The sequence below is a fragment of the Telmatherina bonti genome (genome assembly GCF_933228915.1).
Source record: "Telmatherina bonti genome assembly, chromosome: 12".
In the NCBI taxonomy this organism is placed as follows: Eukaryota; Metazoa; Chordata; class Actinopteri; order Atheriniformes; family Telmatherinidae; genus Telmatherina; species Telmatherina bonti.
The window spans coordinates 31988962-32014049 of NC_136610.1; the positions used below are offsets into that span (position 1 = coordinate 31988962).

General features: G+C 39.6%; 1 protein-coding gene across 1 annotated transcript in view; it reads left to right on the top strand.

Annotated features, from left to right (window-relative positions):
• The first annotated feature begins 543 nt into the window (after window positions 1-543).
• Window positions 544-25088, top strand: part of ablim3 (actin binding LIM protein family, member 3) — a 43528-nt gene continuing 18983 nt past the window's right edge. Inside the window, exons 1-3 of the mRNA XM_079250298.1 lie at window positions 544-670; window positions 7680-7814; window positions 20481-20664. Of these exons, the coding sequence (XP_079106424.1) occupies window positions 658-670; window positions 7680-7814; window positions 20481-20664 (332 nt within the window). The 5' untranslated portion in view covers window positions 544-657. The remainder of the gene's footprint in view (window positions 671-7679; window positions 7815-20480; window positions 20665-25088) is intronic.

Sequence of the window (25088 nt, forward strand, 5' to 3'; positions counted from 1 at the left end):
ATTTATGCATCTTCAATCTTTCATCCATCCATCCATTTTCTTAGCTGATTGCTCCATTTAAGGGTCACATGGAAGCTGGAGCTTGTCCCAGTAATCACTGGACGAAATCCTGGGTCAGTCTTTTATTTACATAATAAACACAAGAAAAGTAGGAAAATATATTTTATAACTTTTTTTGCTTTTTTTTTTTTTTTCTTACTTTGAAAGCAACGATCTTAGTGTTTCCGGTGACTGTGTTGACAGCGCGTGAGAGGCGCACGGGGACACGCCAGGGGAGCGCGTCGCTGCTGGAGGATCAGCCAGGAGCGACAATGTGAAGGTGGAATCAGAGTGAGCAGCGTCGTTGTATTGTCACTGGGCGCAGAGAGCCGACATTCCCACAGCAAGGCTTCATTTTCACGTCACGGCTCATCACGGGAAGAAATCTCTCTTTTCTTTTCACCTTTTTATTTTTTTTTAAAATCCCTCCTTCTGTCAGCCTCCACCTTCTCACTGACTGGAAGCTGTGCTGCTTGACAGTGAGGAGCATCATTTGCCTTTATTGGATATTCATTTTAATGACACACTGCCCCGCGTGGAGATTCCTTCGTGGGATTCCTTCATGGGATTATTTTTTGACGGCGCAGCTTTGTTTTGGATAAGAACACATTGGCTGTCATGAGTTCCAGTGGTAAGTCCATTCTTGCGCGCTTTATTTGAGACAATACAGGAGAGTCCAGAAACTCCCACAGAACACTGCTTTCATGCACTCTGGATTATTTTTAAAATAAAAAAAAATTATAACAAAAAAAAAAAAAAAACAAAAAAAAAAAAAAAAAATGTACATTTTGAATTAGATTCCTCTAAAATAGTTTATTATGACATTGAATCTTCTGTGCAAAGCGCGTACAATAGATTTGTAACAGGTTTAGGAAGGATAGTGGCGCTAAAAATAACTAATGGAGGTCAGCATGGTATTCGCCCAGAGTTCATCCATAAAGAAACAGCTTTTGGATTATTCACCCACATAATGGATCGATATTACTTGGACTTTCTCCGTGTTTGCAGTTTTGCTCAGTCACTGTCTTTCACCTTGCTCTCTCTTAATAAAAGACCACCTGTTCTCACAAATATTCATCACAGGTTCACAAAGCCCTTTTTTTTCCCCTGGTATGTGTGTGTATCTGTGTGTGGTGGTGGGGGTCACACTGCTATTGGTCTCCTGGAGTTTATGTGTGATTCAGCATGTGACATAAAAACTCTGACAGCCTGAGGGGCTCCTGTCATCCTTGCCCTGGAACGGCCTGGGGACAGCTATGATGCTAAGCTGACCTTGTATCAGCTGACTCTGACCCTGATCCACTGTCTGCTGAATAAGGGCTTTCCCTGTTTTACTGTGTGTGTGTGTGTGTGTGTGTGTGTGTGTGTGTGTGTGTGTGTGTGTGTATGTGGGGGGTTAGAGTGTCAGCTGTGTAGCATGTGATCACATATGCACGCTTTGCTGTATTCCCAAGTCATCACAGGTTGATACCTGAGTCAAGGTATGAAGATTTAGGTGCATCTGTCTCCAGTTCACTGTGAGGTTGGTAGAACTTGATGTGCACCAGGTTCTCAGAGGCGCTTCCTGTCCACCTTCTGGTATCACTGCATCATTCATAATCTAGCCTGTCATTGTGTGGCATTACATTATTCATCCAGCACTCTGAACTCAGCTGAGCCTGGCTGCCGGCTCTTGATTCTGTGTGTGTGAGGTTGGGATGAAATTTCTCCTCCACGTGTTCTGAGAAAATCAAAATGACTCTTTTGTTAAGCTTTAAAATGCTTTTCTCAGCTAACACAGAGAGAGGAGGAGCAGCAACATGTGGAGAACTGTCACAAGCTCCATAACCTACAATTACACATACAGGACTGATATGTCAACATGTGTGTGTGTGAGAGGGGGAACCTACTGCATGCTTGTGTTTGTGTCATACATATTGCTTGCATGCTTGTGTCAGCATTGTCACAGCTAGTGGAATTGTGGTGTGACATGTCTCTGCTTTGGCTTAAGGCTTAGAAACACAGCAGGCATCGGAGCTTAAAAGAGAGCATCTCTTTTCCTCTCTTCTTCTCTCTTTTTAATGTCACTCAGACAAGTGTTCCCCGAATGTCTTCAGTGCTCTGAAGGTTTGAACATGACTGGGCCTGTTTGCCTGCACTGTTTGCAGTGGTTTCCACTGAACTGGTGATAGCCCAGAGGCCAAGAACACATGCAGAGTACTTACAAACAACTCGGTCCATCCTCATCTTCTGCGCCATCTATCTCTCATGGTCACTATGTTTTATGGATGTCGAGTTTGACACTTTATTTACTGTCAGGCTGGTGGGTGAAACCGGACTTTTGAGTAAAGCAGATTTGTGTCTTGTTGCAGGAATATTGGATTTCAATAATTAAATATACAGAAAAAACGAGAGAAACATTTATTGTAGTTATGATAATAGACTATGAGGTGTTTCTTTGGGACAATGGCACATGCAGCTTGTGTGTTTCACAGGAGTGGTAAAACATGTTTAGCAATACAGATCATTTAGCCGAGGGACCTGAGGGGAGTCATATATCAAAAGCACTGACACTTCTCTTTCTGGTTGCACTCTAAAGGAACATTCTTGGCTTTCAGACAAAATTATCCAGAAGAAGCAGAATAATTTAGTGCAACATGTTGTAACTTTTATACAGTCTCTCACACACCAGCAAGTTGGGCAGTATATCATGCAACTTGGCTATTGCATTAATTTAGTTATATATGCAGTGCTGGCCTCCATTATATATATATATATATATATATATATATATATATATATATATATATATATATATATATATATATATATATATATATATATGAAAAAAAAAATATATATATATATAGTTCTGTATTACCTGATTATACAAGATTAATTTGATCATCTTTGCATCCAGATGAAAATAGGTTTCAATTGAATTTGACACATATTTTCATGAAACAATCTCTTTTCCTGACATTGACTAAATTACTTTCTGTCAACAGAATGTGTTTGGAATTTAATTTGCAGAGAGGTTATTACTAAAACAACGTTTGTTGCTAATTAACAGGCTTAGTCAATTTGAACACGAAACATTATGCTGTTAGCTTATTACTACCAGTTTGAGAGCACTGTGTTAGCATGCAGACTTAAACATTTCAGTTGATGTTTTTCTGGACTTAAATCAGAAAAAATAAACCAAAGTAAGGGTCAACATAGATGGGACTCACAGCTAGATCTGAAGATTGAATTATTTTTTTTGTTCTTTTTAAGTGAAGTATTGCTGTAAATTAAGATGCTTTTTTATTGAGAAAAATCAAATGGAAAGATGTAGGGCCAAATTTTTTTTCCTGTGTGTATACCTCATCTGACTTGTTACTTCAATAGCACAGATAACAAAGGCAGGAGACAAAGATGTACAGGTGCAAACACAGATGCTGGCATGTACGATGAATATTCATGTACAGTTGTGTACAACTGGAATGCGTTCACAGGCTAATGCAAAACTAAGCACATGGTTTTGTTCACTGCTGGGTTTTACTCAAGAAGTTAGTTTAATCAATTCATCAGTAAAAACCACAGATTGGAAATTTCAAAGACAGGCTTGGATACGAACTAAGGATGCTAATTTCTCCCAATGCCAAACAACTGCTGTGTCCTCAAGGATGTTGTAACCATGACCTTGGCTTCTGGTAGGACTGAGCAATCATTCAGACTGTCAGTAGCAGTCTGACCCTCCTTTCTTTCTCTGTGGAATGACAGCGTGTTTGTGTTACCGCTGGACACTGTATCGCTCTGATGGATGCTCCTTCCCAAGGTCCTGATGGAGATAAAGACAGATAAAGAGAGGGGACTGGGGGACAACACAAGGAGCCCTGATCAATGACTGCATTAGATTACTGACACAGGTGATGGATGTTCATGCTCCTTCTCTGTATTATGAAAAGTTACAACAATTAGAAAAGTTCATTATTATTCCATCAACATCAATTATCAAGTCATTTTCTTAGTTATTTTAGAGTGTAAAAAGAACATATTTTTGGGAGGATGAGAAACATATTTTCCGACCTTTGTTCTCCTTCTGCGGATTTGAGTGTGCCTTTCTGCATTTATGTGTGCGTGGGACAGTGAGGTGGAAGTCTGCCATATGTAATACAGAAAGCATGTAGAGAGAAATGACGTGCCATGGTGTAAATAACTTTTATAACATCAGACTGGTGAGGTTTTATTACAATAATAAAGTATAAAACAGTTTAAGAGGAAATGTAATATTAAATGAAACAACCTGGCTTTGTTGTTTTGGTTCCAGGTTGCATCTCTTATCCATCCATTTTTATGCTACTTATTTCAATTCAGGGTCATGGGGAAGCTGAAGCCTATCCCAGTGATTAGCAGCCGAGAGGCAGGGTGCATCCTGGACAAGTTGCCAGTCCATCGCAGCAGGTTGCATCTTGCAGTTGCCAAGTGTCGCCATTCTTATCTCAACTTCGGGTCTTGTATTAGAATATAAACCAGTTCATATCTTTATTGCAGTTAATGTGATGATACTCCATCTCATATTGAAAATACTGTATATTTGTGAGTGAACACTTAACTGAAACTGGAATTAAAAAGATTAAATCAAACTAAATTGTAATTGCAATATTTGTAGGAAAAAAAATCACAATTTGATTTCACTTTTGTCTTTTTTTTAATCATTCAGACTTATTTGATGCTAGTTGGGAAACTGTGCTGTTCTGTTCACGTCTGTCCATGTGAATACATAAGCAGTGAGAGAGATGAGACAGTAGATATTAGCTGGTAGAGACTTGCACCAGGACATTTTTGGCGGGGTTGAACTTTGCATTGGCTATGGACTCACATTAGCCATAAAACATTGGGAACACGGGATGTATGCTTCACCGTTTGTTGTATTGAGAATGCCACAATATTATCATGTATGAGACACACCAGTTAGGAAAGTTTGGATTCATTCTGGGTCACTATTACGCTGTTATGTAGTGACTTGGGAACAAAAGTTGATCCTCATATGTTCACAAAAGAGCCTCATAAGTCGGTGTCCCTTGTGCAGTCCCTTTAATGACATAAAATAAAGACTCAATTCCCAACCAAATTAAATATTTCCTAATTAATGTGACATAATGAACCTGTAATAAGTCCAAGATTCATGGATTGTTGCAATAAATTAACAGAAGTAAATTATTAAATGTTTAATATCAACTGGTGCTTTGGATTTTGCCTGATACTCACGATTCCTCTCATTTAACACCACCAAGTCACCCAACATCCGTTGTGACTCAGTTCCCAGCATGTTCTTCCTCATGACTGTCAGGTCAGGGCAGAAATAGCAGCAATCTCTGTTGTGGATGCTGTCTGCCTCTCCGACCACAGCGCTGTTATCACCTGACTGCTGGAGGCTGTGTTCTCCTGAGGCAGTCTGTACTGATGTGGAGTCAGAGGATCACACCGGCGGCTATCGTTAGAAGGATGACTCAAGTACTAAAAGCAGGAGAAAAATATATGAATTTTTGAGAAATCCATATCAGTTTTAGATCTTTTCGGGAAGATTTGTTAGAACGGCTGCATGGTTGGTGATGTAATGCTTTAGCTCCTGAGCCGTGTGTGTGCCTGGATTGTCTGCTTTCGCTGCTTTTCGGGCACACATGCTCAACAAGTTGAATAATCATCTCATTCAACAAAAACTGCATGTTTTGTTTCACAGTCTTGAAGCTTAATATTTATATAATCTTTGTCATTTTGAATTGTGGTGATAATAGTTCTTACTGGCATCTGTTGTTTCCATAGAAATTACCTGGCAGAGTGGGAAACGGTGAGTGTTAGACTGCCAGAGAATTGTTTTGGCCCACTTTCAGAAGGTCATCATGGTGAAGAAATATCTAATGTATTTCTATAGAAGCTTGCACGGGCATGCATGTGCTCCAATTACAGCCTTGTTCTCTTTATCTGTCATGTACACCTGATGGAATCCCTTTTGTTTTTGTATTTTTAAAGCAAAACTAAATACATATTGATAGTGGGTAATTTCAACCCACAACTGGACACTTATCAGGCAGGATAGCTGTCCCCATGGTGCTGCCAGCATTGTGAGCAAAAACAATGAGCTAACAGAGACGTGAGTGTGGGAGATGGCGAGTGGGAAATGATCATTCTTGCATATTTCAAGCAATCACACTCTTATCCTGTACAGGAAAATAAACAATCAGAGTTGTGCTGGCATTTTTCTCCCACACCCATAGATTTATGCACCCACACAGCTCAATATACACTGGCAATATAGAGGCTGTTTTAGAAGTGTCACACAGGCTTTGTTAGGACACCTTTGGCGCTAACAAGCAATATCCAGAGTCCAGTTTGACATGTTTTCAATTCACCAGGCAATCTTGCTGAAACTGTCTGTTTCAAGGCCAAACTATGATCTTTCCCATCTCTCACCATGTTGTTGGAGAAAATCAATAGATTTGTGTTGTGATGCGTTTATTGAACACATTATTATTTAAGTTTATTTGTGTTGGCTTGAGTTCATAAACTAGTGTCATGATTTAAAATCCTGTAAATTGCTCTCTAAACTTTCTTTGCATCCATATGTGGACTTTATAATAAGAAATTCAAAAATGCTTTTAGGAACTTCATAGGCTTTGAGGGTGCAGTATTTGATGCACTGGGATGAAAACAGGTGAAATACATAGTTGCCTAAAAAGTCCATGCATGCTTTGAGATTATCAGATTTTACAACTTTTTTTTAAGAGATGCAAGTCTTTCAGAATTTATTGAGTGAAATAAACTCAGCTGCTCTGTTGTGCTGGTGCTTCAGTCAGTTCTTCATGTTGCCAGACCAGCTGGTAACTTTGCTTTTTATTCCTCTTCAGCAGAGACTTGGGCCACTTGTGTTTCTTTATGAAAAATGGAGATAAATAGGAGACTAAACCCAGCTGTACGAGCAGAGTCAGCACTTCAAGGCCTGTATGCAAGAAAATCTGTTTATAGCTCATGGGAGGAGACAGACCTTTAAAGAGCTTCTAATGGCCTTTGTCATCATTCTTTTAATATGTCATTAATGTATCATCTTGATGTTGCTGTTTGTGATGGCATTCCTTCCAGTGGCTTTGAAGCATTATATCAGAACTTGCTTTTCTGGCTGGTTGAAACAGCTACTGGGCTTGCAGGACTTGGGCATTTGAGCTAATGCATAATGAGGTAAGGGGATCCATCTGCTTTCTCGAGTGTGTGTGTCATCCAGTATGAGTGTGTGAAAAATAGAGACAGTGGAAGAGAAAGCCTGGAGCTTACAGATCTTATAGGTGTCAGACCTCACAGCTTCAGAACAAGTGTTGATGGAGCTACAGACTGATCTTATTGTGTGAACTGCACACAGTACAGTCTGTAGTGTAATCAAGCCACAGGCCTAGTGATTAGCTGATAAATTAATATATTTGAGAAATATTTAAGTATGAGAGGCGCCCTAATTAAGCTAGATCATGAAATCCATTTGGATTTTCATTTTTTTTATGGTTTAATATTTGTTTTTACCAGTAGATCATTGTTGAAATGAATCTATGTGTTCACTGTTTAATCAAAATAGCATTTAAGATCTTCTTTACTGTAACAGTCGGAAATGTGCCTTTGTGTGTTTTTTGCAGCTTTTCACCAAGGCTCCAACCGTATTGAGCAGAGCTCCGGACCTATTCGGTGCCACCGATGTCGGGAAATATGCAAAGGAGAGGTGGTTCGAGTGCAAGATACTCACTTTCATGTCAAGTGTTTCACCTGCACTGGTAAGAAATGGAAATATTATCCCTTAACACAGAACACAAAGTGTAAGACTAGATAAATATTGTGCAGACAGGTGTTGGTTTATGCTATCTCAATGCCTTGGTGATCATGGTCATAAATATGTTAAATATATATAAATATATATATTTTCTTTTGCGCTAAGTTTTCCACTAATAGGCCAGAGACATTACATCTTTATCGGCCGAATCCTCACCCTCTATCCACACGCCTACACACATGCTTTGACTGATACTTTGTAAGCACTCTATCTGCTGGTGTACATGCTGAGTGCTACTATTAGCCCACAGTGTGGACTGGAATGGATCAGAGGTGCCTAGCAGGGCACAGCGGCTCCTGCTAAGGTAGCTTGTTATTGTGGTGGTAACTTGGGAAAGGATTTTCATTTCACTGTACACAGTGGCCTAATGAGAACTTAACTGGCTTTGCGCTGCTACGTGTGAGCACCAGTGACCTAAAATGGAAACAGTGGTGACATAATCACACAGCATGTCAGGGCAGTGCTAATGTGAAATACTTCTGATACTGTAAAGCTGATTTGCCTACTACGGTGGTCACTAAAGACTTAACTGTGGAGCATCCATTTGTTCATTTACTAGATTTAAAGCTGTAGCAAAAAAAGTGTTTCAATATATGATGATTTTATATTATAATTAGAAATAACCATAAAGTTCTTGTTGATGGATGGTAGAACATAATTATGGATAGTTTAGAGTGTATTTTGTGGTCATGTGGTATAAGGAACATGCTTTCATGCAGTTTTACATGTCTCAAGGGGCACTTATTTGTGGAAATTGTCATATTTTTCATTCTCAAATGTAGCCAGGCTAACAGATACTCACATGGGAACCATAGAGCAAACTTTCATTAGTTAACTCAACTCAAACCACAAATTAAATTGTGAGTCAATTCACCCATCATCCATTTATTGTCTTGGTGTTGATATTTTGGAATGACACAAGGGTCATTTTGATCCACAGCGGAACAATTGGAGAATTTGTTGAGCACACAGCAGTGAAAAGCAACAACATGGATAATAATCAGATGAGGAAATAGAGAACAAATATTTAGCTGGGAAGTTACACAAAGTAAAGATTAATTACAGACATGTTGACTCAAACAACTATAACAGTTTTGAGGCTTGAGTTGATTCAGATTAATAAAAAAAAATTCATCTTCTGCGACTTCCTTCTGCAGATGTTAGCTTAGCTCTTTATCAAAGTTTCCTCCAAGGTTCTCTGACTTAGATAACTCATGATCATTGTCTGTGAGTAAGACACAGAGTACTTATAAGTACTTAAGTAACTTTTCATCTAAAAAAAACATTATTTCTTATATCCCTTAAAGGCAAGGGCTAACTGGGTCTTGTGACAACAAGACAACATCGTATCTGAAAAGAGCAGTGGTGCTGTTTGTCATGTTGCTGTACTGCCCGAGGAAACTTCTCAATATTAAGATTGTAGTTCAATTTTCTGTGAAATCATGGGTTATTTTTCCACCAGTTGCAGATACACTAAAATAAATACGCTAAACATGCTTAAACTCAATTTCTCCCATTTGCTGGCTGCTGTCTGCACCAGCTTTTTATGTCCTCATGCTTCACTTCACTTTTGATTTTAGTCCTCAGCAGATAATTATTTTATTTTTCAGTTCTTTGCTGCCAATGCTTAAAATGACTGAAGATGGACATTTCACAGTGGTATCTTTTCCTTGCCTGTCTTTGGATGATTGAGAAAAGAAGGATGCTTGATGCTATTTGAACTGTACTGATAAGTTTACGGCAATCACATGTTCTCCTGTACATTAGCCCATGTGAGTCTCTTCATCTGAGGGTTGCTGTTGCCAGTCCCCCACATGCACATGTCACATACATGAAGTCTCAAAACCTCTACTGAAAACATACACATAATTATATGAATGTGCACAGCCATACATGTGTGCACGCTCACTGTGGTTATGAGACGTTGCTGTGGTAACCGTGTAAAGGGCACCTGGGCCCTGGTTGGTGGATATTCTCAGCATCTCTAAGGTGCCAATAACCAATCAGAGGGCGCTGTTCTATGCCCCAGAGAAAAAGAGGGGTGGGCACCAAAAGTGGAAAGGAAAGAGAAAAAGAGGGTGGGGGGGAGCAACAAAAGTGGATAGGAAAGAGAAGAGGGGGGGTGGGGGGTACTGTTGTGTCTCCCAAACATTACATCACCATTTAGTTACCAATCTGAGTCTCACACCTTCCGCCTCCTTTTTGCTGTTTTCCTCATGTTTATGACTGCAGTGCAGTCACGAAAACTCTTACCGTAGTATCATGCGAGTACACCTGTCAGGTAATGTCCACTTTCATGTTCCGGAGAGTTCTTCTTGTCCCATGATGTCATAATGTTGTACCATGACACTCTACAACATCGCTGCTCATAATACACTCCGCTGTATGGGCTTCTGCACAGCCAGCCGTTTTCTAAAGCTGTCATTGTTCAGCATGTAAACCCGTCCTCACACAAACATGTTGCATGTTCTGTTGAACTTCATAAACTCAATCCTTTCTCTATTATCCTGCATTCTGGTCTGTTCAACCGTGTTCTGTTTCGACAGTTTTCTTTGCATTTCAAGCAAAAAAAGGATTTCTGTATCATTTAATTTTATTTAAGATTTTCTATTGCTTTCTGTCATATTCTTTTGCTCTCTTCTTTTGGATTATTGTCATCCAAGCTTGCAATCAATTATTCATCTTATGACATTGTCATACTGGATGTGAGATTGGGCGGCTTATGTGTAAACTGCACTATATCATCTGACCAAAAAGACTATCTGCTGCCAGGGGTCATTTGCCTTGTTATGCACATTTTGAACTCTGTGATCAGCGTAGGTTTTGACGTTTTATATTTTTCAATGCTTTTTTTTTTTTTCCTCTGCAAAGAATCATCTTGAGTTTCCACTTTAACGACCTTAACCAGTCATGTTGTGTGTGTTTCGATCTTCATTATTAATGCAAAGCTATGATACAGAATCTTACTCATTTTTCCCCTTTTTCCTACTTTTCCTCCCTCTCTTTTCTTTATAGCAGTCTCATTTTTCATCAAAAGGGCTGAGTTTGCCCTTCTGTAAAGATCCTAATTGTTCTGTCTTAAACAGGCAAACACGATCGGAATCATTTTCACACAATCACAGCATGTAAAAACGACACACAGCCCCACTATCCACATTACAATCTCTCTGCCACATTATCATAATTCTTCTCTCATGCATTAGTTAGAGGAGGAGCAGATCCCTAATCATATGCATTTAACCTCTCATTTCTGCCCATTATACTGTAGCTGATTATGGCAGCCAAACAGCTCAAGAAATAAAGTGTGAAAAATGCTGAAGACAGAAGCCAGCTCTGAGACTGATGCCTCAGCCCCAGACAAAAAGAAAGGGGATGTATTTGTGGATTATGTGGATCCCATAGCTGTTCTCTGTGTAGCAGCAGGCTGTAGAGTATAGACAATGTGGTGTTGTATTACATGAATATGGGCTGACTGGTGCATAGTGCTCCAATGACATGGTGACCACATTTACCAATCCTCCGAAGCAATAATTATTGCTCTTAGCTTGTGGCAAATCCAGCATGGCCTATCTGTGACTTGAGGACATAAATCCAATGCAAAGGGCAAAAAGGGTACACAAATCCCTGCAGCCAATCACCAACTGACTATCACCACAACTAAAAAAAAAGAAACAAACAAACAAATATACAGAGAAAGATGCAGACACAAACACAGACGAATTCATACACACTGCCAAGCTGCTCCCTGTAGTTATTTATATTTGGAGACAAAACAGATTTCTCTCATAAAACAGCACTGCCAGGAATATTAGATTTGCACACAAGGGTTGGATAAATAGTTGACTGCTCTGGTAATGTTTTCATTTCTTTTTCTTTTCTTTTTTTACTGGTGTTCTCACCAGAGCTCTTATAACACGGCAGCATCTTTGACTCTTTCTCTGCAGACCTGTTTCTGTCAGTCTCTTCTCTCTCTGGATGCATTAGCTCCCATCTCTCCACCTCAATGTTATTAGCTTTCCCCTGTCTGCACTGTACCGCTGTCACCCTTTGAAAGCAAGAGAAAGACTGTGGAAAGAACAAAAGAAACAGAAAGATGGATGGAGAGAAATAAAGACGAAAAGAAATCAAGCATGGTTATGTTGAGAAACAGAAAGAGAGACACAGCAAAGGAAAAAAAAAAAGTGGTGGGGGGTACAAGGAAGGGGAGCTTCCTGTAGCTATAGCAACCGCCGGTACACTGGTCCAATCACCACGCCAATGTGTGGTTGCTAGGGAGAGATTCCGGCAGAGGAAAAAAGGGAGCATGGTGGGAAGCGGTGCTTCTCCCTGAAGACTCCTCTGGATTCAGAAGAAATGACAGGAATTGCTTGTGTCTCCCCAGCGCCACAAACCCTTTAGGGATTTCACACATTGAGGCCGTGCAAATTGCCTGGATGTGTATTGCCTTGTGTGTTTACGTCATAATGTTTTTGAACTGCTAGGTGAGTGAGAGTCTGGCTTGGAGACGGAGTGAAATCTGCCGGATGGAGACAATGATTGTTTGGCAAGCCCTGCTGTGTCAGACAAAACACATACATCCATACATTTTTATTGCTTATTACTAAAACCGGTCCCTTGTTGGGTGGTTATCTGTGCATGTCTGTGATCTAATTCATGTCTATTTTCCCCTCAGCTGAGTTGCTTATCAGCTCTCAGAGGGTTAAAAGCCAAAGGCCTCAGCAGCAGGTCTGTTGTGCTGGTATGAAGAGACTCCACTGGGCAACCATCTGTCTAGATCAACAACAGCAGCCAGAAACAAGGGGAACCCTGTCACTCATGCATGATTTCTCTCTGCCTTGGCTTTTAGGAGGTCACCCCTCTCTTATTTAGCCCTTTACTATGACCTCTCACTCTGAACTCTGGTTTTTGTTAGTTATTTTTCAGTCATGCTAAAGTACTTTCAAACCTTGTTGACCCTAAAACTTTCTCTTTTGTCACCTTGTCGTAGAGCGACATCATTACATCTGCCTTGTGTTCACGTGTTTCGCTTCAACTTCTGAAGATCTTAATTCTTATTGGAAATAACAATGACAATCTTGCCAAGACCATGTGCTAAAGGTTAACATGTTTGCATATATATGACTAGGAGTCTGCTAGCCTTGGTTCTTGGCTTAAAGCATTCACAGAGCTGCTAATGCAGCTGTAGTTTTTAGTTTGTCTCTTTCTCTAGTCACTATTTCTTCTCCCTCCCCTGTGATTTGGCACAACTTGAGAAAACACATTATTTACTCTTGAAGTGTTTGCAGAGGGGCTCAGATCCAGGGGCACAGGAAAAGGGCAGAGCAGCTTCAGCCTTGTGTTTTTATCACAAATGTGGGAGTGAATAGATGTGATGTAACTTGCCACTGAATTTCTACATCCATAAACCTTTGCTATATTGTCTCAAGCTGTATTATGCTGCTAAGATCTTTTGAAATACACATAAAGTTGAGATCTGCATGAGAGCAATAGGAATGGACAGTGGGGTTTCTTTTATGTACTGTACAAAGCCTATCCTTTTAGAGTCACAGAAAGACCTGAGGAGGTTCAGGGAGAAACGGTAGATGCTGAATGAAAGGCCAGGTTGCATTGAAGTACAGCTCTGTAGTGGTGGGAGAACATGGTGCAAATTGAGATAAAGTGGAGACCTTGTGCTCAGAGCCACAAAGATTTGGAAGCAGTCTTGAAACGGAAAGAGAAAGAGAGAGAGGGAGTTGGTGGGCGTGCCAGGACTGTTTTGGGGTTCCGGCCTGGGCCGACTTTGAGAAAGGAATTTTAATTGCATCTGTTGGCTGGAGATAAATACCCAATCAGGCAGACCCCCTGTGGATGCCTAATCAGTGCAGTTCTAATGACCACAGCTGCCTAGACGCTAACTTCTAATCACCAGATTTATGATGTCTCGATACTAACTTCCTGCACTGCCAATATAACGGAGAATAGCAGCACCTTTTGGTTCCCCTCATTAGGGCCCCATTGAGGGAAAGATCATAAACTAAAAAAAAAGATTAAATTAGGTCTTTGATGTAGTTTAGTGCTGCAAAGCTGAATATGTTTGGTTTAAGAAGATACAATCTGGCTCTGTTGCCATACATGAATATTCTAACATGAAAAGGTTTTATGAAATGTACAAGTAGCCGCATTAAAAGTCCCCAAAGGCCATTCATATGACAGTAAACAGACCAAAGCGACTCTAATATGGGCTGTTTTTTATGGTAGCTGTCCACACCATGTGGTGTTGGTTGTGTAGTTGTAGCCAAAACCCTTTTTTCCCAAAGCCAAGCAAAGCCACAGCTCTGCAGAGTCTGTCAACTCCACCCACTGTGTTGGCAGCTAACATGTGCAGGGTTAGGTTTTAAGATCTGTGATCATTATAGCTGAACTGGGAAAAATTAAGTAGAAGTGGAAGGTTTGCTTACAAGAATATATATATATATATATATATATATATATATATATATATATATAAAGCTGGAATTGGATTGACTCACACAACCTGAAGCTAACTAGGTTAAAAAATTTGCAACCTTTATTAGCGGTCCATATTGTTGATGGTTGTGTTATATATTTTAGACACATTTATATCCTAATTCAGATTGAGTCATAAAATTTTAAAAAATGAGTAAATGAAAAAAAAATAAAAACAGAAAACAGCTTAGTAATGTGTTATCAGTGACAGAACAATTGTGTTTTGAACTTTAAAGAATACAGATCAAAATCAATATAAAGTATCACAAATGTGATACTTTTTCACTCTGACATATAAAAGTATGATTCCAGACAAACTGGACACAATTCATGGATTCCACAGCACAATCTTAACCCTTCTACACAAATTTCTTGTAATTTCTTTAAGTATTCTTCAGGAATAGTTCTCCAGGCCTCTTGAAGGACAGTTCAAAGCTTTTCTTTGGATGTTGGCTGCCTTTTGTTCTGTTCTCTGTCAAGACAGTCTCACACTGCTTCATGATAATGAGATTTGGGTTATGGGAAGGCTTAATTAATCCATAAAACTTGTTGCTGTAGATTTTTTTTCTTCATGTGTTTTTGGGAATAGTTCAGGCTTTTTTCCTATTTCTCTTCCTTTGACAATGGCTTCTTGACAGCCACGGAGACCATTTCTGATGATGTCTCTGTGACCAGTAGATCTATCAACTGAGGGGGCAGCTGCATGTGTCTTGCATCTTGTTTCAGATCTTTGCCCATTTTTTTTAGAAATGTTTAATGGAATCACTTTCAGATACTATGTCTCTGCAGTAGACAGGTTTTTTTTTTCTAAAGGACAAACTGTACACCATTTTGAGATATACTAACTTATACTTGAGCACTTTCAGTGTAGCGGTTCATGTAGAAGCAAATTATTGTATACATAAACTGGTATTTTCTAGCTTTTTTATATCACTTTTTTTTATCTCACTTCTTCATTTAAGTTAATTGCTTTTTTGTGCTTGAATGATTTGTATGTCAGTACCCTAATCAACAAACAATCAAACAAAAAAAACAAATGAACAAAAACTCCTCCAAAAATGGTTAGGCAAGGTTCAGAAAATGAGTGTAAAAGCTGGCAGAGTTTAAAGAAAAAATGTGCTGCCCTCACCACCAACCACCAGCACATCAATCAGACTGGAAGCTAGCTGTCTCTAGGGTAACTGTGGAAGGTTTATGTCCTCCTGGCAACTGTGCAAGAGGGATGTCCTTTGTGATTCATCCAGCCAATCGTCTATTTTGGAAAAGAAAACACAGTGTTTATCCAACAGGTGAACAATCCAGCCCATCCAATCCAGTTTGAGCAAAACCAGTTGGCCAGATGTGATTTGATTAGGCGTTTGAATGCTAATGCAAATGATGCATTAGGCTAATTGAGCAGATTCTAATCATTTGAAAAGTAATCTAGGGGGAAACTGAAAAGGAAATCATTTTCAGAGGGACATGGAAGAGGATAAGGGAAAAGAGAGAATCAGAGAAAAATTAAAACTATGAATAAAAAAAAGAAAAAAAAAAAGAAAAGACTAGTTTGGGTTCAGGAGGCCAAAACATTGCTTTTATCAAATGAATGCCATTTCAAGGCACAATCTTTTTTTCAGTGGTAAAGAACTTTATACATATGGAAATATTTACCCCCTTATTCCTATTTTCCACGAAGAGATTGGATAGCCTGTGATTTGGGTTTCTGGTAAGAGCCTTAGTTGGTTAGGGTCGAAATGCAGTTCAGGCACTTTCTGAAGTTCGTGTTCAGTGGTTCTTAAAATGTGGTTGGCACATGCACGCACAATTTTACAGAAAAGGCAGCTGAACTCTGGTCTTCTGCATGCATCTGCCTTACCTCCTCCTATTATTCTGTGGTCACATTTCATTGATATAGTGGTTTGTCACAATGATAAAGACCCATGATCATGTCTCACTGTTCACATTGTCCCTTTTCATTATCTCATCTCTGCATTTGCTCAGTGCCATCTCATCAGGGATGGATTTATGTGTTTCCTCCCTCCCAAGGGAGCTGAGATTGTTTTGTTTTTAAGTGAGGGCCCATTGATTTTTTATTACACCATTAAGTCAATACGATGCACTCATAAACAGCTTGAGATTAAATGAGCCCCTTTGAAGGGTTTATGTGCATATGTGTGCGTGCCTATGAACTGTCTGCCTGCAAGCAAATGCTAAAAACTGTTTGGCTTTGGGTAACCGAGTAAAGCCTGGTGCAACATTTCCATTTTCTATTTATAGCAATGAGTGAGGGCATACCCTTGTGTTTTATTGAAGAAAATATTGTTTAGTTGCAAAGTTTTGCAGAAACGTGTCAACAAATAGACCTGAACTTGCAAGCATCTTTCCCTGTGCCCTATTGACTTTTTTGTGCTGTGATAAAGGTCTTCAGTTTAATAATCTGGATTTTTTTCATCCAATTATTGCCTAAAGACACACTGGAACTTTTGCAGACTTCCTCAGTGAGGTGCCACTTGTCAATGGTAGCATCCGTCTTGCATGGTACTTGTGTTACAAGCTTTCTCCAGCCAATAAAAAAATATCTTGACTCTTGTCTAATCTCTTGCTCTGTCCCATTTCTATGCTGAACTGGTGTGCATTCAAAATGGCCGGTGTGTTTATATCAGTTATCTAGCATGTGACACAGTGCATAAAGCAAAGCTCAGCTTCAACTCAGCGTGTACCAAAAGAAAAAGCTGTATAGTGTGTTTTCACAGTGTCGGCATGCTGTGGCACAACAACAACAACAGAAATGCAAATAATAGCTTTCTGTATCGTCAAACAAGTCCATAACACAGAGTTTTAGAAGGTAATGCAACACATGTTTAATAACCACGGGAAGAAGAGAATGAATTAAATATAAAACCCTATTTCAGGCTATCTGGACCAGCAAGCTACAAGGATGCATTTCTAAGTCACTTACTGTTTATAAAACATCCAATTAATGATTTCTTATTTAATATGATAAGAAATTAGAAGGATGTGATGACATCAAGAAATGTACTTGTTATGTTGAATACTCCTGCGATAGAGAGGCCTGTCCCACCATGATTATTGCTGGGATAGGCTCCAGCTTCGCTGCGACCCTTAACTGGACTAAGCAGTATAGAAAATGGATGAATGTATGTTGAAAACCCACATGATTCGATCTGTAAGCCACATGATTCGATCTGTAAGTGACGAATAAAGGGAAAGTTTTATTTTGGCTACTTTCTGTGTAAGACCACCAAATGTCAAATTGAAGGCACAGTGGGATTCACACCTACGTTTCTGGTCCGTCAGTCGTAATCTTTAGAAGGTGTCATTTTAAAAGAGTGAAATTGATTTCTATATTTCTCATATATGATTTGTTATCTTCTCAAATGAATGTAGATGAGAGTGAAATGGCATTCATGCCTGTGCAATAAATGTTTCTGGATGTCCGAGCATGCTAGTTTAGCTGAGCACATAACTCCCTGGAGTTTTTTATTATTTTGGAAGCAACTCTTCTTATCTGCAACTGACGTTTATGCTTGAATTTACACTCACATTTTAGGTGGAATTATGCATTAAATCAGGTTATTGTGTGTGTAGGAGGGCTCTGTACTTTCAGGGTTGCAATTAGTGTGCTGTGAGTGTGTGCTCATCAGTTGTAAAATCTAAATAAGAAGAGGTGACAAATCCTTTAGTGTACACACAAATTAAGGATACAGTTTGTATTGAGCAAAGAAAAAGACCAAAATGACTTTAAAAGAACGTTATTAGTTTTTTTTTAATAACCTTCTAAAGAACAAAAGTTTTCTTCTCTTTGCCTTGCTCAGATCTTCTGTTTTTCAGGGGGTGCTATGAGCTCTGTAAACAGTGCATGAACTCAGCCTCTGGCAGAGTAATAGAGGATGGGCAGAGTTTGAGAGTTATGTTTGCAAAAACTCATGGAAAATTGTGGCTTTGCATGCCTTTAAGCCTTGGAAAAGGGTTCAAATATACATAGCTGTAAATATGCCTGAGTTAAGCGTCCCATGATGACAAAGCACATGTGCTAGGGACTAACTTCAGAAAAGACAAGGCACAGTTGCACACAACTGTGCCTTGTGCAACTATGAAAAGATTTTCACTATATATAGACATTTTCACATATGAACTCTTTTCATCCTCAGTCATCCGGGAGGGGCTCAGAGTAGAGCCGCTGCTCCTCCGCATCAAGAGGAACCAGTTGAGGTGGCTCAGGCATCTGGTCAGAATGCTTCCTGACGCCTCCCTGGTGAGATGTTCCAGGCACGTCCCTCTGGGAGGAGACCCCGGGGAAGACCCAGGACACACTGGAGGAATTTTATCTCTCAGCTGGCCTGGGAACGCCTCGGGATCCCCCCGCAGAGTTGGCAAATGTGGCTGGGTAAAGGGAAGTCTGGGCTTCTCTGCTTAGGCTGCTGCCACCGCAACCCGACCCTGGATAAGCGGCAGAAGATGGATGGATGGATGGAACTGTTTTTATATAGAGATTTTCAGGTGTATAGCGAATAGGGTGGATTGTCCTCTTTGGATCGGGAATGAGGTCCTGCCCCAAATGGAGGAGTTCAAATATCTCGGGGGTTCACGAGTGAGGGAAGGATGGAGCACAAGATTGACATGCGGTGTCCGCAGTAATGCAAAATTTACGTCGGTTTGTCGTGTGAAGGAGCTTCGCCAGAAGGCAAAGCTCTTGATTTAACAGTCAATTTATGTTTCTACCCTCACCTATGGTCACGAGCTGTGGGTAGTGACCGAAAGAACAAGACAGCGTATACAGGCGATCGGTCCGCAAGGTGGCTGGGCTCTCCCTTACGGTTAGGGTGAGGAGCTCAGTCATCCAGGAGGGGCTCAGAATAGAGCTGCTGCTCTTCTGCATCGAGAGGAGCCAGTTGAGGTGGCTCGGGCATCTGGTCAGGATGCCTCCTGGACGCCTCCCTGGTGAGGTGTTCCAGGCACTTCCCTGCGAGAGGAGAACCTGGGAAAGACCCAGGACTCGGCTGGCCTGGAAATGCCTTGAGATCCCCCTGCAGGGCTACCAAATGTGGCTGGGGAGAGGGATGTCTGGGCTTCCTTGCTTAGGCAATGGCCTCCGCAACCTGACCCCGGATAAACGGCAGAGAATGGATAGATTGATGGATTTTCACAAGAAAGTCCAGACAGTTTAGAACAGTCTTTTTTTGGTCCTGTTGCTGTTCACACAAGCATATCACACCAGGAGGCTTTCTGCTGGAAGAGAGAAGGTGTGGGGTATCTAGAGCTTGCGGGAGGCAGTGCATGTTTAAGCAGCAGGACTTGTGGGATTCCCAGATAGGGTACATTTGTGACTGTAGACCAACAGTTCTTATTTCCATTGAGATATGCATGGTCTGCAACAGGTTCAAATGGAAAAGTATACCAAATTAACCTCATAATATGATAGGTTTCCAACCAGAGCATAGCATCATAAAGAGATTATCAATTTTATATAAAATTTTACTATGAAAAATGCCCTAAAAGAGGGTTCAGCATTGGTAAAATTTCACTGGGTTTAAAAGACTTCATCCAAATTCAGTCTCACCAGTGACATTTATCTTTATCAGTCATATATTACAACAATAACTGTCGACTCTTCCCATTGGTGAACCACATAAAATAGACTGGGAAAATGATAGCAGCAACCACAATAATCTGTAAGAAAGCTTCCCAGCTATTTAGTTACACCCACTGGAATTCCCTCTCAGTTACAAAGTGCTGTTGTACATATTGTCTGCTAATTATACTATATATACACAAACACAAAATGAGCACCAAGTTTGTGCATTCTCTCCAAGATATTTCTGTTTTATTCCCATCACTATGTAATGAGTTTGTAGCTGATGTCCTGATGCAGTTCACTATTTTGACTCATTTGCATTGTTTGGCACATAATGACTTTTCCTCTGATTATGTCATTATATTCCCATCAGAGCAAATTGGCAAACCACTGTCTAGAACTGAATAACTTCCATGGCAGACATGTGTGAAGGCAAAGATACACACAGGACAAACAAGCACATTTAAATGAGTTTGATGCTAAAAAAAGCATTTATGATAACCACACTATTCTGCATGTTTTACTATATATCCCTGCTTCTCTCCACAGTGTGTAACTGTGATCTGGCACACTCTGGCTTCTTCCAGAAGAAGGGTGAGTACATCTGTACTGCAGACTACCAGCGTTTGTACGGCACGCGCTGTGACCGCTGCAACAGCTTCATCACAGGAGAGGTGGTCTCCGCTCTGGGTCGCACGTACCACCCCAAATGCTTTGTTTGCAGCGTCTGCAGGTTGGTGGTTGTGTTTTCACCACATACACAGATCGGATGGATGTATGGATGGATGTATGGATGGATGGCTGAATTCCTCTGTTACAGCTATATTGGTTTAACAATATATTTAAAAAAATAAATATTTACTGTCACAATCAATAAGATAGACTATTTCATGGTAATATTGGATTTCTGTATAACCTTGCATTAATGTGATGAAGAATTTTGAACCACTTTGTGTAATTAAACCAGTATTAACTTAATATTTCCTAGAAGCCACTTGGGCATAGCAAGCTGTAAAATCACCATACATGTCCTATACTTATTCTATTTCTATCCTAACTTTGGTCCCAATGTCAAAAAATCCACGTGGTATATTAGTTACCTTCCAGTCAGTCATTTAGTATAGAAAGGATCATATTTTCAACCAAATGTTTATTAAATAGCTCTGAAATCCATCTGTGAATGTGCAATACATTCTTTTAACCAATTATATCTACCATCTATTATGTTAGCAAGTATTTACCAAAAGATTCGGGTTTTAGGTACTGCAGTTCATACATATCAGTTATCACTAAACCAGTTTGCAGTTAAAGCACCGTGACACCCGCCTCCAGGAATTAGGGAAAATCCTTACACAGACATTGAAGTGGCACAGCTACCATGGGACCTATTGTCCAAATTGTTGGAATACATTGTTATCAAAAGCACTTTTTTTAATGCAATGATTATGTTTTTACTTTTTTACTTCAGTGTAGGAGCTTTTGATGGGTACATCTTAGAAGGTCACTGTACCTTGATTGGTCCAAGTTTTCTTAAAGAGGCCTTACACATATGCTGCATGGGCGGCATATGTGTAAAAACTTCAAATGCAAACAAATTTACTGACGTTCAAGCTCTGAGCTGAATAAACACTGACAGAGCACTTTAGTGTTCATTCATTCTGATTGATTACTTACTTTCTGATATCTGTAAAACCTGGTTATCTGCACAAGCCCATATGTGGCATCTTGGGAAGCTGACCGGCTATCACTGGTATGTTTTTACTTAGTTTATTTGTTTTTTATTTTATTAATGTGAATGCCCAAATAAATTCAGCCTTGTGATTGGATGAAAGTCCTTCCAACTAAATGCGGATTGGACCTTGCAAAAATTCAGCACAGTGATTGGTCAACAGGGTTTCAGAGCTCTGCACTGGTTTGTAGTGTCCGGTTTATCAATTTCCTGTCCCCAGTGTCTTTCCAGCAAAATATTTGAAACGCTACTCCTCCTACACCATTTGTCTCACTTCAACCATTCAAGTATCAAACTCTTCAGCCCATTCAGGAGATATGTTCTACGACTTTTGGTCTTTGTAACATTTAAACTTTTTAAGGTATTCAAGCTTTTGTCAATGTATTGAAATCTGTTCTTGTGATTGGACGAAACAAAATTCAGCTCAGCGATTGGTCCATGTTGTGCACTGGGACACAGGTACACATACAAGGCACTGGTTCAAATGCAGCATTTAACATACAGCTCCATTGTTGTTTGTCGGCTGTTGCTTGTGTGGTGGTATGCAGTTCTGCAGGCTGCTCAATGTGAACTATTGGTCTCAGCTGCACGCTTCAAGGAGCAAAGGAATTTATTTGCTAATGTCACAGTTAAATGTGAAGGATTTGTTCCAACAAAGCTCCCTGCAACATTTCAACACTTTGATAAATCTTAAACAACTCAAACAAGTTTTTCACATTGAACAATAAAGTCTGTCACATCTTTACTGGACTTTAGTTCAACCTCGCACATGTTTTTGCTATCCCGCTAATTACACCCTACTGGAAGTGAAAAAAAAAGGCGTTCCCATCCCAATTTAAATGCTTTTTCCAAGCTACAACTAAGAGTCCTAGCGGTGTAGTGAGTAAGTCAGTGTGCTTTAAAACAGGAATCCATTGGTTCAATCCCAATTTGGGGCAAAAAAAAAATTTCAGTTGTGCCTTTTTTTCAATTTCTTATGCAATTTCATTTAAATCATTCAGCATAGTTCAATAAATGGACATTCAAATTTGCTATTATTTCAATAATAGCTGGATCCAGTTTTTTTTGTTGAGTTTCTGTCTTATAGGCAAACCAAGAACTTGGAACATTGTCAAATTAAACTGCCCATCGGATAGATAATGTTTTCCAAACTGGAATGAACTTTATGGAGCATAAGTTCAACTAGGAAGTAAAGGCCACAAAACATCCAGTTAATAATAAAAAAAAAAAAAATAATGTCATAATGTTGGATGTGTCCATTTTTTATGTATTTTCATCCAACCTGGAAGTAAGTAAAAATCCCTCTGCTCATCAGTTAATTTTTTAGAAATATAAAGATATTTCCCACTATAAAAGAGTAGTTAAATTAATCTGGAATCACAAATTTTTCTTTACTATAAATATCTCTTTTTACCAAAAATATCTAGACTTTGAAACTACTTGCTTTTCAGTTTCAAAAACTATATAGAAACCATGTCTTTATGACTTCATCTGAACTCAATAAAATCTGCCTCACTCATGCTGATGCATGTGCAAAAACGTGTCTTGTGGACATCACTTGACTTCTATATCTTTACTGTTTTGCATCCATTCTGAGAAAAGATTCATCAGCAGCCTGCAGAGAATAGTGTGATAGAAGAAAGGATGCTGAACAGTGAAACGCTTGTTGAGACACTAAGTAAAAAATGTTTTCTTGTTTTTGTGAGTGCCATGAGTCACTGCTTTCTTCCTTGTGACCATGCAGCACTTTCAGGAATGATACATAGAAAGGTGCATCTCCATAACCAAGAAAAAAAAGGGTGTTTTTACTGTGTAACTATAAATGCTAGTCATATTTGATACCTAATAAAAAATCTTAGACTATTGTTTTATTTAAGTCCCAATTCCAATGAAAAAGCTGACCAGGTGTTTCACATGGTTAGATTCAGCAAAAGTAGGCCAGATCTCCACTGATCACGTCGAGCTCCTCCATATCGTGCAGTCAACACCACACTGAGCTCCTTTCCATCTTTTTATTTCACCAGCTTTCACTCATTGTTGCTCTCCTTCTCTTCTATGTTTTTCTCTGCATATAAGGCTGGGTCCTGTTTTGTTTTGATGATCTGTTTCTTTGTTTATCTCCGCCACCCCATCTGTTGTGATGTGTTATAAGTTTTATATGAGCGTGATCTTTACTTACTCCCCTCCAGACGGGTAACGCTTGTGTGTTGTTTGGTGTCTGCTCGACACCAGCAGTCGCACCCAGGAGCTGCTTGTAAAGGAGAAAGGAAACAGAATTAACCTAAAGTGACCAGCGACAGTCAGTGGAGCAGTCCTAACGGAAATGTTGTGTGTGTGTGTGTGTGTGTGTGTGTGTGTGTGTGTGTGTGTGTGTGATGTCAGTACACAAGGGTAAACTGGAAGAGACAGCGAAAAGCCTCTGGGTGAATCTCTTTTTTTCATGTTCCATCTGGCCCCTGTCACATCATTCATATTTTTCTCTTGTACTTCTTTTTTCCCCTCATCTACTCCTGTTTTCGATGAGATCCTCTTCATTCTTGTCATAACCCCTGTCATCATCTTCCCCAATTTTCATCTGCATCAAATTGCCTCTTCTTTATGTCTTCTTTGCTGTATTGTGTGTGTGTGTGTCATGATGGCCTCAGCTCTAATGGAATCAGATCACTTTTTGGTGTTAATGTTTTTTAGAAAAGCAGCAGTGATCAAAGCTGTAAGGTATATCCCTCAGCCAGAAATAACTTTACATTTTCAATCAGAGTTTTAAAAAAAAAAAAAAAACACATTAAATATGTAAACAGAGTGAATTTTTAAAGTGCTGAGAAAGGCTGACAAGGCAGGAGTGTCTTGGGGGAGTAAGAGTAACACACAGGTAGAGACAAGGTCAAACACAGACTTTTCTGCACCATGACGGCATTTTTCATGCAAAAGTTAAACGCAACTCTGTGACTTCTATGGTCACACACATGAAAAAGGTTTTGTCTGTCATGTTTGAAACTGGATCCAGATGCAGAAGAGCGGGCTCAGTTCAAAATGATCAAATGAATGCTCTGTTTTATCTGTTTTCACTGGTTTGGGTTCTTTTTGGTGTTTACCGGGACTTTGTTGAATAATTTGTGTGCTGGAATGTCTCTGTTGGCTCATCTGCTCTGCTCACTCGTCTGTCCTTTTTGTTTTATGCATGATGTTGCTTGTTCTTTAGCAAAATGAAAGAAGAAAGTGTCATGGTTTATGGGTTTAGTTTTATATCTGGTCCTGAGTTTCCACTGTCCCGAAGTCTTCTGGTTTCTTGTCTTACTTTTAGAGCCACACACCTGTACAGTATATTCTCTTCTATCTACCTCCTGTTGAGGACACCATATTTTAATCAACTAATTCATTTCAGTGTTCCCTGTTAGTTATCTTCAGCATATACATCTTTTGGTTTCTGT